We start from the raw sequence: 13,656 nt of genomic DNA, 5'->3' as shown, positions 1-13,656 counted from the left end.
AGACAAATTTTTTTAGAATCTCTCTTTCTGTTCCTGCTCCATCCAGCACAGTCTGTAACAACAGGCACCTTAGACTTTGCTTGGGGCGTTTATGGTGATATAAGTGCAGGGTCTTTGGGACACATAAACATAAAAGAGGTGCTAGTACTTACAAATACTCAAAAACCTTGTCAGTCTTTTATGGTACCAGAAGACATTAAATTTTAGCAGCTCTCAGCTCCAGCATGTGGTTGTTCTTTTTTAATACTGCTTCTATGGTTTTTGAATATGTCTGTTGAAGGAGCTGCAGTCTTTCCTGTAATTGTTAGCACTGAAAGAATTGGTAATGACTTTCTTTTTGCCAACTTACTACGTGAGAGGGAAGAAAAGCTGGCTCGGTTTGATCTATGGTTGTTTCCTGTGAATGGTCCATCTGATAAAAGGTATGACGAGTTGAAGAGATTGATGATCAAGGAGACCTCCCTATTTTATGACACTCGTCTCCTTGAAAAGTATGTTAGCCTTTCTGTAACGCCCAGAGGGCTTTGTGTGGAGAAACTACCTGCCTTTCAGTTTGGGGAGGATGAGAAGGAGTTTTTGGATGAGTGGAAAGCCGTTTCGCTTCAATATACATTGGGCTGGTTCAAAATTCTGATAAAACGTAATCGGAAAGCTCTTGGTGCCATCCAACTTCAGATAGCAGAGGTACAGGAAGCTTTATTGAAAGATCTTTCCAGTGAGATCTTTAACTCTACCATGAAGGATATTAAAGGTGAACCAGTTAAAGTAGAAAATTAAGTCATTGAACGAGAGAAGAAAAAGTTAAACAGAGACGTTAATGACATTTACTCTTGGCAACGAAAATGTAAAAATGGTAGGTTCCATGATAAAAACACGGAAGCAAGATCTCACAGTGCACATGACTCTCGGTCTCCTCAGCTGATACTGTTGCCAGTAAAAAAAGTGTTTCATTTGAAAGAGTGGATCTGGTTGATGAATTAGAGGCACCGACTAAAACGGGACAGCAGAACAGAGGGAATTTTCGAGAGAATAATAAACGCAAGAGTAGAGCAATGGGACATAACAGAAAATACTGAACTTTGGACTATATCTGATGAAACCTTTTCCTTTTCTAGGTTGGGACTTTTTTCTACTGAGAATGTAAGTGTTACTGACTTATGTATAGTGAATCTTAGCGATTTGACTATTACACCTATAATGCAAAAAGTGCTAACGAAAGGTAATAAATTTGTCTCTACTAAATTTCCTGCACTTGCTGATGTTTTGCTGGATGTAAAACGCTTCTGTCGAAAGTTATATTTAAAGGTTTTTTTTAGTAGTCAAAGTATTTCTAATGATATGGCTTAGAATGGGAATGTCAATTTAGATGAATCTCTTTTAGAGCTTTCTATATATGACTATGAGAGTTTTGAAAGTGAAGCTGTTAATGTGGATTCTGCTGATCCTGATGAAAGCCATTTTTTACTGGCTATGGGAAACTTAGTGTACCTATGCTGCCTAGGAAAAGTAAATTTAATCCACCTAAAAAATCTTTTTCTTTGGTTATTTTTGAAAATGCATTGTGTAAAAAAGTTGAATTTGAATATGCTGAATTCATGAAACAATATAAAAAGTTTAATTTAGAAAAATCAGAATGGTTAGCCATTAAAGAAATGAGAAGTGCAACTGATAGTTATGTGTTCTCCCAGGCTGATAAAGGGGGAAATTGGGTGATCATGGGGAAGTCACATTATTATAAAATGGTTTTTGATCTGTTATCTGATGAACGTACGTATACTGAGTTATCTTATAATCCAGTTTCTGACTTTAATGAGGCCCTTCTAGAATTACTGGAAAGGGGTGAGAGACTGGGTTTTTTAACTCAGAAAGATGTGAAGAATTTGTATATTACTTCCCCTAGAGACCCATTTTTCTATGCACTTCCCAAAATTCATAAAAATATACTAGATCCTCCTGGTCGACCAATTGTTTCGAGTTGTGGTTGTTTTTTGGAACATGTTGGGATTTTGTTGGATAGTCTTTTGAAGAAAGAGTTGGGAAATGTTATTTCACATATTTACAATATGAATGAACTTTGTAAATTAGTGAACATTTTGGAATGGGGTGAAGATTTTTACTGGGCTACAGTTGACATTAAGGCTCTGTATACGAGCATTAAGACTTCTTGGGGCTTAGAAGCAGTTAGTAAAACTTTAAGGGAAGGACCACGTTCGTCCTTCCTCGTTTTGCTGCTTGAATTTGCACTTACCCACAATTACTTCCTATGTGACAATAAAGTTTTCCTACAGAAAGAAGGCACAGCAATGGGGGCGAATTTCACCCCCACCTATGCCATTCTGTTTATGTCTTACTTTGAAACTACATTCATGTACACTCTAGAATTTTTTCATAAATCAGTCATCTTATATCGTAGATATATAGATGATTTCATTTTTGTATGTAAAGGAAACACTCTCGAATTTGGTAGATTCATTCATTTACTAAACCAAAATAGGTTTGGTTTGGAATTTACATTTGATGTTAACATGAATGTTGTACAATTTTTGGATATTGAGTTGTACGTAGATATTCATAATAAAGTTCAGTATAGACCTTTTAGGAAAAAGACAGCCACTAATAACTTTTAGTATGCTAGTAGTGCACACCCACCTCATCTTATTGAGGCACTTCCATATGGTGAGTTAAAGCATATTTTTGAGCATACCTCTGAGAATTATCTTTTGGAACATGAATTTTGTGATGTTAAGGCAAGACTTATTGCTCGTGGGTACTCTGAGACTTCTATTGATAGAGGTAAAAGTAAGATGGATAAGAGTATTGGTCAAGGTGATGGTAGATATGCTCAAAGATCTTGTAGATCTATGATGAGCCAACATGGTGATGATGATGACCAAAACATCTTTTTTGTAACTAAATTTTCACCTTTCTCTGAAGTTTTGAAAAGGGTGTTGGATAATTTATGGCCTATTGTCTGTTTTAATGATGAAGTAGGCCATTTGTTTCCTAAAAAAGTGACCTTTTCATATGAGAGGTTCCCAAATTTAAAAGAACTACTTAGCCTGAGATATAACATTCGTTCTAAGGGAAAAAATGTGGGTATGTTTAAATGCGGAAAGTGTAAAGTATGTTCGAAAGTGAAGAATATATCAGGGGATGTGATAAATGGTGTGAAATATGTGGCTACAGATAGATTTAATTGTCTATCTTGTGGGGAAGTATACATTGTGGGGTGTAGCTGCATACCCCCAAGATGGTACATTGGTCAAACTAGACATAAAGTGTAAACACGTATTCTTGAGCACTTGGGAATGTTAGGAACTGTAGGTTGGATAACCCTATTTCTGAACATTTTCATAAATTTCATGGGGGAGTCACTGAATCTCTTTTTTTCTGTGTATTGGCTAAACCTGATTTTACAAGTCATAGTAATTATGTTCAAAAGTTATTAAACTTGGAAAGTAGATTTATACTGAATTTTGGCACACTTGCCCCTAGGGGCATGAATTTAGAAATGAATTTGAGTTTATAAAAATTGAATGTATGGAAATGTAATGTATCATGGTTCTTTAAAAATATTTTCTTAAAAAAAGTTAATTGATTAATTATGTAAGTGATGCTTTTATAAAAAGTACTGCTGTATGTTGTGAATTCATTTCTGTGAATGCTTGTATAGCTGAGGTACTAGAAGACATTAAATTTCAGCATCTCTTAGCTCCAGTGTGTGGTTGTTCTTTTTTCAAACTTTTATGGTCACAGACAGCACTGCAGTAATGTGGTACCTAAACAAATAGAGGAACCAGATTCTACACCCTGTGCAAACTAGCCATGATAGCCTAGGATAGAACTTTTCAGTACAGTCCCATTTTACAGGCGCTTGACATACATTCAGAGCATAATTTTGTGACAAACAAACTGAACAGGAAAAGAACAGACCCTCATGAATGGAAATTGTATCAGAGTCTACCAGGAATTTATTCAGCTGTAGGGAACATCTCAACTAGATGTTTTTGCTTCCTCCAGCAACAATCAGTTGGGAATGTTCTGCTCCGAGAGTCCATGCAAGAAGGCCTGAAAACAGCTACTTTTTATTTTCCTTGACAGGGATGTTCTTTTTCTACCCTTTCCACTAGTTAGTACCCAGGTTCACTCTGAAGATTCAGAAGTAATTGCCAAAGAACACTGTGGTGATTCCTTTCTGGCCGGGATAATAGTAGCTCTCCATTTTACTGACAATGGCCAAGTGCAATTGCCTAAAACTTATTTACAAACCAGACATACACAAAAAAGACAAGGGGTGTTTTTTCTACACTCTACCTCTAAACAACTGTAACTGCATTTGCTTAAATGATAGGATCTTAATACATTTTTGGTATATATTTCTGAGGATGTGCAGCAGGCATTAATGGAACATAGTGTAAAGTGGCAGAGAGTACCCAACAGTGTAAGGTTTCAGTGTCTTCCACACTTTTAGACCTGCAGCTGCACAGACAAGTGTTAAAGGTGAAGGTGTCTGAATCTACTTCAACAGCAAGCAAATCTCTATGGTGGTCAAACAGGATGACATGCTGGAGTTCCTCCAGATGCAGATCACCACAGAACAAATTTTGTATCATATCCTAGTCAGCTATAGGTCCCCCTCCATGTCCTAAGAAGCTGACATTGCATAACTGGACCTACTGAAGACAATTACCATTCAACCTGATATCCTACTCACAGAAGACTTTAATTACTCCTCTATAGACTGGGTACCTACAAGGCCTGTAATCTACAGGCACTGACATTCCTGGACTTCATAAATACAAACAGCCTTGACTAAATAGTGAATATGCCCACTAGAGGCTCCAACATACTGGATCTCATGCTCACAAATATGAGAGGACACTGCCCCCTTAACTCATGTTCCCTGGTAAGGTCTGACCATAAAGCTGTCTCCTTTGAAAGCACCTCCTTAATCCCAATAAAACCAGTAAAAGAAAGTATTCCAAGGCCAATTACCTTTTATTAGGTGACAGACTGTCAAAATGTAATGGGCCTCCAAACCCTGAGAACACAGCAGCCCATATTGAATTGATCTCAGAAACTCTGTAAAGCTAGGTCAATGGCTGAATAGAGGTTGCTGTACCTACCAGAAGTAAGCCCAAGACTAGCTCCAGAAAAAAACTGCCCTGGTGGCATCCCAAATTAAACAGGACATAAAACAAAAAGAAAACTATTATGGCAAAATTCAGGAAGGGTAATTCCCATAAAGATAAAAACTCCCTCCTTAAACTAAAACGGCAACTAAGAGGGCTAATTACATCAAGCAAAGCCAACTTTGAGGTTAAGATAGTCTCCCAGGTGAAAGGTAACCATAAATCCTTCTTTAGCTTTGTCGTAAACCCCAAGGGCAGCACACAGCAATGTGCTGAACAACTGTGGAACAATTGGTGATTAATGGCACTGTATTCATTGAGCTTGGAGATATAGCGAACTTGTTAGTGGGCAAATTCGATTCCAAGTTTACCCCATCACTCCAACCATTCTCCCCAAATACTGTACAACATAATCCCTTCAACTATATCTAGGAAGCATGTACTGGTTATGCTCTTTAAAGCCAAGAACACAGCATTAATGGGCCTTGATAACATACCAGGATGCCTCCTGAACAGTCTAGTCTAAAATACAACTTATCAGGACTCCTGGAGCCATTACTTAACTATAATTTTAAAACAGGATTTGTACCGTGTGAATGGATGACTGTGGCAGTCACCCTCCTTCATAAGGGAGGACCTTCAACAGATTCTGGAAATTACAACAATGAGTAAAAAGGTCACACAGAAAAAACAATCAATAAAACTAAAAGTAAATTCTAGTCAAGCTAGAATTTCCACTGTATGATTCCTCAAACCTATTGTATAAGAAGCACATCGGATAAATGCAAATGACCCTCAAGAACATCAGGTGCTTCAGCTATATAGCAATTTTGAATGCCCGTGACTTTTTTTCAGTTATTTAATGTATAAATTCAGTTCAATAAAGCCAAACCTCACCAACTGTGGACATACATGCTTCAGCCTTGTTATGACCTCATCAGCACACCACAAGTGGACTGACTGACTAAGCATTAGAAACACAGGGCTGTTATACCCAGCTAATGTCCATTACCTTGGGGTGTCTGCAAAATATCGCAACTAACAAACTAAAACAATGAGTAAAAAGGTCACACAGAAAAAACAATCAGTAAAGCTATAAGAACATTCTAGCTAAGCTAGAATTTCCACTGTGTCATTTCACAATCCTCTTGTGTTAGAGGCACATGGGATATATGCAAATGGCCCTTAAGAATATTAGGTGTTTCAGCTATATGGCGATTCTGAATGCTCATGACTTTTCCAGTCATTTAATGGACAACAGACACTAATGGTAATGGACATCAGTTGGGTATAACAGCCCTATGTTTCTAATGCTTAGTCAAACAGCCCATTTGTGCTGTGCTAATGTGGCCATAGCAAGGCCGAAACATGCATGCCTACAGCTAGTGGGGTTTGGCTTAATTGGCCTTAATTTGTCCATTTCCATTTGGAAAGTTTTGCTGTTTTACTTTTTTAAATGCCTTTATGACACAAAATGCAGAGTTACCCATGGAATCTGATGTCTAGTGGAATGTGGAGGTAAGACAGCCCCCCCACACACACACATGCACACACTCATACAGTTATGCATACACTCACTCACCCCTCCCAATTGCACTCACCCACATTCAGGCATACACACACACACACACACACACACACACACACACACACACACACACACACACACACACACACACACACACACACACACACACATCCCCCAACTGCACTCACCCACATTCAGGCATACACACACACACAGGCACACACACAGACACACACACACACACACACACACACACACACACACACACACACACACACACACACACACACACATACCCTTTCCAAAAAAATAATCCCTTTACTGCATCATCCCAGGCAGACACACATTCACAAATGCAGCTGCAAACATACACACAAGCACACACATATCTCTCAACACTGCCTGTAACTGGCACTTACCTTTAGCATGCTCAGGTGAATGTGTGTGTTTGGCTGTGTTCATTAACATAGCCAGACATAGAAACTTAAACAGGCAAGTTTTTTTTTGAATTGCACAGCTATGTAAATACCTTACTGCAGACTGGTGGAGACCACATGGGAATTTAGTATATACTACTCCCCTGGAATGTCTCATTAGTATTCAGCATAGCCACATAGATAGTCCACCACAGTGCTACACATCTTTCTGCTAAAGCACTGTAGTAGGACTGTCTCTGAATCTGAAATGGCTACTGTGAGATCTACACACCATCTACACCTGATGATAACTTTTGAATCTGACTCACAGTATCTGTGTTTTGTTTGGATGTATTACACTTTGATGAGCTTAGATTAATTAAAAGTGCAAGACAACTAAATATAACCTTTTAACTATAGTGTAGAGTACAACCCACCCACTCGTATAGTGCATAGTCTCAAACAGAATCTTAAATTGTATATCACACTGAGACTGATACAGCTTTATAAAACTGTAATTTCCAAATTCATATTCTGATGCTGACTTTATCCTGTTCAGTTCACAAGGTGCAAAAATACATTCAGTGTGCATAAAAAAATCAAGTAATTATGGGCAGTATGCCAGTCCACTGCCCTGACTATGACCCAAACAAAGACTGGTTAATGGCTAAGGCAAAGGAGGAGCCTGGTGGTTGAGGAAGGGAATGAAGGGCTGATATTCGCTTAACCATCCTGGGAGGGAATGCAGTCCAGTCCAGTTCTCTAAAGTGCTGGCACCTACTAGAAAGCAAGGTGCACAGCATGCAGCATATTGACCAGGGATGTACCATCCACATTTGTGAGGGAGTCTTCATTGGGCACGTGCAGGAATGTGCACATTCACAAGGGGAAAACACACAACATGTGGGCTATGGATGTATGCTTGTTACTGCAAAGCCATGTTTCTGAAGTAGCTTTCATTGGGCATGTACAGGAATGTGCACATCCACGGGGGAATGATTTGCAGCCATACACAGCTGTAAGTGCACACTGTATCCTCTGGGTATGGGTTAAGGCCAGAATAAGAAAAATAATTATGGCTACCTGGGTGGCAAGGATTCCTCTGTTCATCAGTCACTCCACAGGGAGAAAAATGGGCCTGTAGATCTTGGGAGGACTGATGCTTGGAATGCAATAGGGGGTGGAGTAACACAGAGAAACTGTTTAGCCATACTGCTACCATTCTTGAAGATCTGCAGATGATCATAATATAGTTTAAAGGTTTAATAACTGTTCATGAATAACCTACCATCAGTTGCTTCAGGAAGTAATTCTGAAATTTCAGACTTAATAAAACAAAGAGTTAGAAGGTCACACTGAAAAAACAATCAGAAAAAAACTAAATGAAAACTCCAGCCAAGCTAGAACTTTCAATGAATGACCTCCCAAACCTCCTGTAACAGAGGCACATGGGATATATGCAAATGACCCTTATGAACATCGGGTGTTTCAGCTATATGGCGATTCTGATTGCCCATGACTTTTACATTTGAAGTCGTTTTAATGGACAATTTCAGGCCAATAAAGCCAAACCCCACTAGCTATGGATATGCATATTTCGGCCTTGTTATGACCTCATCAGCTGGGTATAACAACCCTGTGTTTCTTATGCTTAGTCAAACACTCTGCTTATGCTATGCTGATGAGGTCATAACAAGGTCGAAATATGCATATCCATAGCTAGTGGGGGTTGGTTTATTGGTCTGAAATTGTCCATTAAAATGACTTCAAATGTAAAAGTCATGGACAATCAGAATCGCCATATAGCTGAAACACCTGATGTTCATAAGGGTCATTTGCATATATCCCATGTGCCTCTGTTACAGGAGGTTTGGGAGGTCACTCATTGGAAGTTCTAGCTTGGCTGGAGTTTTCATTTATTTTTTTCTGATTGAAATTTCAGACTTAGTATATGTAAATATGCATTTTCTCTAATTCTATGACACACTAATGAGTCCCAGAATATTAAATGGTTACCACTACAATTAGATTAATAACTCTCCATCTTTGACAAAATCCTAACATTTACATATTAATCAGTTATATTTTCAAGTCTCTTACCTAATGAAACCAGTTTTAGGCCTATGAATCAGGTGCCACCTGTATGCAGTAAAATCTTTCCAGCCAATATTCTTTGGGTCATGCCAGAGAGTACGAACCTGAAAAAAAGTTAATAAAGAATGTATTAACAGAGGTAATACTGGCATCATACAACATTTTTTCAAGATTATGTTCTGGTTATTTTTAACTAGATTTGGATTGATGAGGTACTGACAAGTATGTAAGCCTCATTATTTGTAAAATTAATTTTGTATCCAAATACATAACTGCTTTAATAAAGAGTTTTGTCCCTCTGAATTGTAAGAGCAGGTTAGTAGTATTGCCTGAAGTCTTCATAATTCACAGATAGTGGGGGATCATCGTGAAAGTTTACCAGTACTGTCTACATGTGTTTTATAGACTTGGAGAAGGCATATGACTATGCACCTTGGAATGACTTATGGAATGTGCTAGAAGAGAATTCACTGTAATGCTACTGCTGCATGCTATTCAGTCTCAATATCTGAGGAGTAAGAGTTATGCATGAATTTTTGATATTAAGTGAAACACATTCAGTGTGGGTAAAGGACTTCATCAGAGGTGTACTTTGCCTCTTTCACCAGATGTTGAGAGAGAAATTACTTCAAATGAAGAAGTTTAAATACCCTGGGGTTTTGTTCAGGAGTGGTATACAGTAGATCAAGAGACTGGCCAGCAGGCTGATGTAATAGTGGTATATACTGCACATGTTGTTTCAAAATGAAGAGGTGGAGTGAGAAAGGAGTCTATGTCCCTACCTTCACTTATGGTCAGCTGAAATAATCAATAAATGATGGCATATCATATTGTCTGACAATATGTTATCAGATTTTTTACCACTTGTTCATAAATTCAACTGTTGGAGAAGCAAAAATGTAATACATTATTTCAATTCTTTTAAGTGTGAAGGGAATCCATCTTGTAAAACCAGGGTCACATCTGAGATTAATGATTTTTTTCCCTTGCACCAAATGCATGTAATATGCACATATTTTGAAAACTGACAGTTTTTCAATGAAGAATAGTAAGAAAATGTATAGTATATGAACCATGATAATTTCTAATACCAAATGTCTATTGTATTTGGCACAGTGTTTTGTGGTTGTTTTTATGTCAGAAGCACTTATCATAACTTTAAAGAAAGAATTTCTGCTCATTTGAGGGACATGAGATGCAAAAAAAACAGGAAAGTGCTTTGTATAAACATTTTCTGGATCATACTGCATATATTTTCCATTTATAGGTATGACTGAGTACAAACTGGTGTATATATGTTAACTGTCCAGATTTTTGCAGAATGTCCAGATTTATCTCTTTCTCATAAAATTTGTGGCTTTCTGGCAAATCACTGATGATTGACTCCAATTAATAATGACAGACATTTGAATGTTAGGCTTCAAATCATTTAGAAAATGCATATTAACAAAATATTTTATTCTAACAATTTTCTAAATTTCTAAGATTAATATTTAAAGTATATCCCTATTTTTGAACCTCTTCCCCTCCCCCCATTCTTTTTGGCTTTGTCCAGGTTTCTTGTGATGCAAGGTTGAGAGATATGAATTGGTGCTTTTTCTTCTGATCAATACTTAAATGATTAACTTGATAACAAGGAAAGATTATTGATCACTTTCCTTTTTGAAATGAGTACAAATTTCATGAAGTATTCATGCATGTAGTTTAATATAACCCTGTACAATGGAACATAATTTGTTTTAATTTGAATTTAAAGTACATATTGTCATTATTTCTTTATCACTGATGAATCTGTATTTGGCAGTGAAATTGGTTTAAGCATAAATTAATTTTTAATTTCAAAATTTTACTCAATGGGTGCTGTGCTTTGATGTATTTTTCAGTAGTGCACTGTGAGAGACAGAAAATTCTGTGCACTTGGCTGTGACATATATTTATGTGTGTGTAAATATGTGTACTATTACACACGCAGTATATATATCTATATCTATATCTATATCTATATCTATCTATCTATATATATATATATATATATATATATATATATATCTTATACATATGTGTGTTGTATGCACTCACACACATATATGTGTATATATATATATATATATATATATATATGTGTGTGTGTGTGTGTGTGTGTGTGTGTGTGTATAAATGTATGTATATATATATATATATATATATATATATAGAGAGAGAGAGAGATAAAAACACACACACACACACACATACACACACACACATTCTATTTCATGGTACATGCTGCCACGATTTCTTGATTTTCCCTTTGAAGTGTTAGATAATTCCATTTGATCTTGCACTACATTCATTGCTATGTGCTTCATTTCCCACACTTTCTTGCTGTTTTCTTTCAAATTATTTTGATATTGCTGGATTTCTGTATGGTGAGGAGCCTTCAGTCTACAAGAAGCTGCTGATGTGTAGTTAATGCTGCAGATCGTGATAGTGGAATTTTATTACTGATCTGTATAAATGCAACTGTGAGAAGTGGGCAGGTCATAATGACATCTTTATTTGTTCTGCTTTATACATAAACTGCTTATTTGTCTTTATTTCCTTTATCTGCCTCTCAGACTCCATGATTTCTGTTATTAAGATCTTCTGTGCCTTTATCAGTTCCCTTTCTTGTACTCTTAGTTTTGCTCTAGCTGTATTCAGTTTCTCAGTGCTAGGTCTATTTATTGTATTTGTAATGTCCTTTGTAAGGTTGTCCCGATTCTTTTTATAACTGACCACATTATAGGTTCATAGTTTCATAGTTAGGTACTAGGCTATCAGCCAAAGGGCCAATGTACGCCTAACCAACAAGATTCCCTGGCTTACGCCACCCTACAAAGTTATTTTCCTGTGCCCCTGTCGAGCAGAGCCACAGAAGTGATCCCGGGGTGTATTTCCTGTTTCCCATCCACTCATCAAGATTTTTCTTGAATAGTGCTAATGAGGAGCTTTGCTTGACATAGATGGATAGCTTGTTCCAGAGTATGAGAAGTCTCTGGGACAGGAATCTATCCCTCCACCATGTCCTGTTTACTGTGGTGACATGGTTTAGGTCCCTAGAATGTGTAGCTTGGAGGGATTGGGATTTCTTTAGGTATAGCATGTCCAACAGCTCTGGGTTTAACATAGCCTTATATGTTAGGCGGAGATCACTTCAGAGTAGGTGATATGTTACAGGGCAAAGCTGGAGTTTTTTGAGACGGTCAGTGTAGGGCATCTGTTTGAGGCCAGTATTCTCTTTGTGAGGTACTTCTGTGGCCTTTCCAGCTGCTGCAGATGTCTTGTGAGGTACATTCACTGTACCCTCCCTGGAACTTTCACATATTAGTTTCAGCTGTGGATGGCTGGCTACCTCAGGGATTAAAGCAATGGCCTTGGGTCACAAGTTCAAATCCCATCAAGGCTACTGACTTTCACTCCTTTAACAGGTGGAAGGGAAGTGTTTTGACTCTGGCAGTTAGTGCAAAGGATTAAGGCTAAGAACTGTTAAAAAGTCTACTTCCTGTGGTCCAGCGTTACATTCCCTTACCCTTCATTTGCCTACTTTATGATCTTGAGTAAATCACTTACCCAGACAGTGTTTTGGGGCAATTGGAAAATTGGGCTAGGTCCTCAATGGCCTTCTGGACATTATATCTGGTAATTATCTATTTACTTATTGAAAAATGATAAAAAAGGTCTCCAGATCTTCCTGAGATGAGCTGTATTTAAATGAAATTGCATAATCTGATTGATTTGACACTGTGATGAGATATGTAACTAATGAATATGCTAAGCCACAATGCTGTCTTGTCATTACCACTTTATCTAGCTTTAAATACAAGTGGTATTAGTATGAGTAACAGCTATAGTGTTTGCTACACAGTTTTCTTGTATACATTCCTCATACTTGTCATTACTAAACAGTAATCTATGACAATGTCTATCTTAGGAGTACTCAGATTTCATGGTTCTTTTTTTTTTCTCAAAAACTTTTTTTATTTTTCAAATACATTTAAATGAATTCCATAGTATTTATACATAACATCTTAAATAACTATGTAAACTATTTACATTAGCCTGACACTACAATAGATCTTAATGTATACAGTTACTTTATAAATATGGCCAATCCATTATCAGAGTGTCTGATCAATTATTGTATAGTATCAATCAACAATAAGACTTTTCCCCAAGGGTTGTTGATAAATGGCTTTGGATAAATTCTTAATTCTCTAATTTTAATTTCCAATAATGCTGTGGTCTTCAGTAATCTGTAGAAGTCTTCCAAAGTTGGTATTGTGTTTGCATTATATCTTTTTGTTATTCACTTCCTTGAAATTGCAAGTATAGTCCATACTAGATACATGTCTGACCTATTCAAATGAAGACCTTTGTTCATATTTAATAATAAAATAGCTTTAGTTAAATAAAATGATTCATTAAATAAAACTTTTAGAAAGTTATTAATATCATTCCAAAATGG

At 37.0% G+C, this 13,656-nt stretch overlaps 1 protein-coding gene across 2 annotated transcripts in view; it reads right to left on the bottom strand.

Annotated features, from left to right (window-relative positions):
- Positions 1 to 13,656, bottom strand: part of THBS2 (thrombospondin 2) — a 534,332-nt gene that overhangs the window by 26,964 nt on the left and 493,712 nt on the right. For both annotated transcript variants that reach the window (XM_044067817.1, XM_044067825.1), the window contains exon 20: positions 9,177 to 9,274. In XM_044067817.1, the coding sequence (XP_043923752.1) occupies positions 9,177 to 9,274 (98 nt within the window). The remainder of the gene's footprint in view (positions 1 to 9,176; positions 9,275 to 13,656) is intronic.

This window comes from Protopterus annectens, chromosome 1.part0 (genome assembly GCF_019279795.1).
Source record: "Protopterus annectens isolate FY-2018-M chromosome 1.part0, PAN1.0, whole genome shotgun sequence".
NCBI lineage: Eukaryota > Metazoa > Chordata > Ceratodontiformes > Protopteridae > Protopterus > Protopterus annectens.
This window is presented reverse-complemented; position numbering and strand designations above follow the sequence as displayed.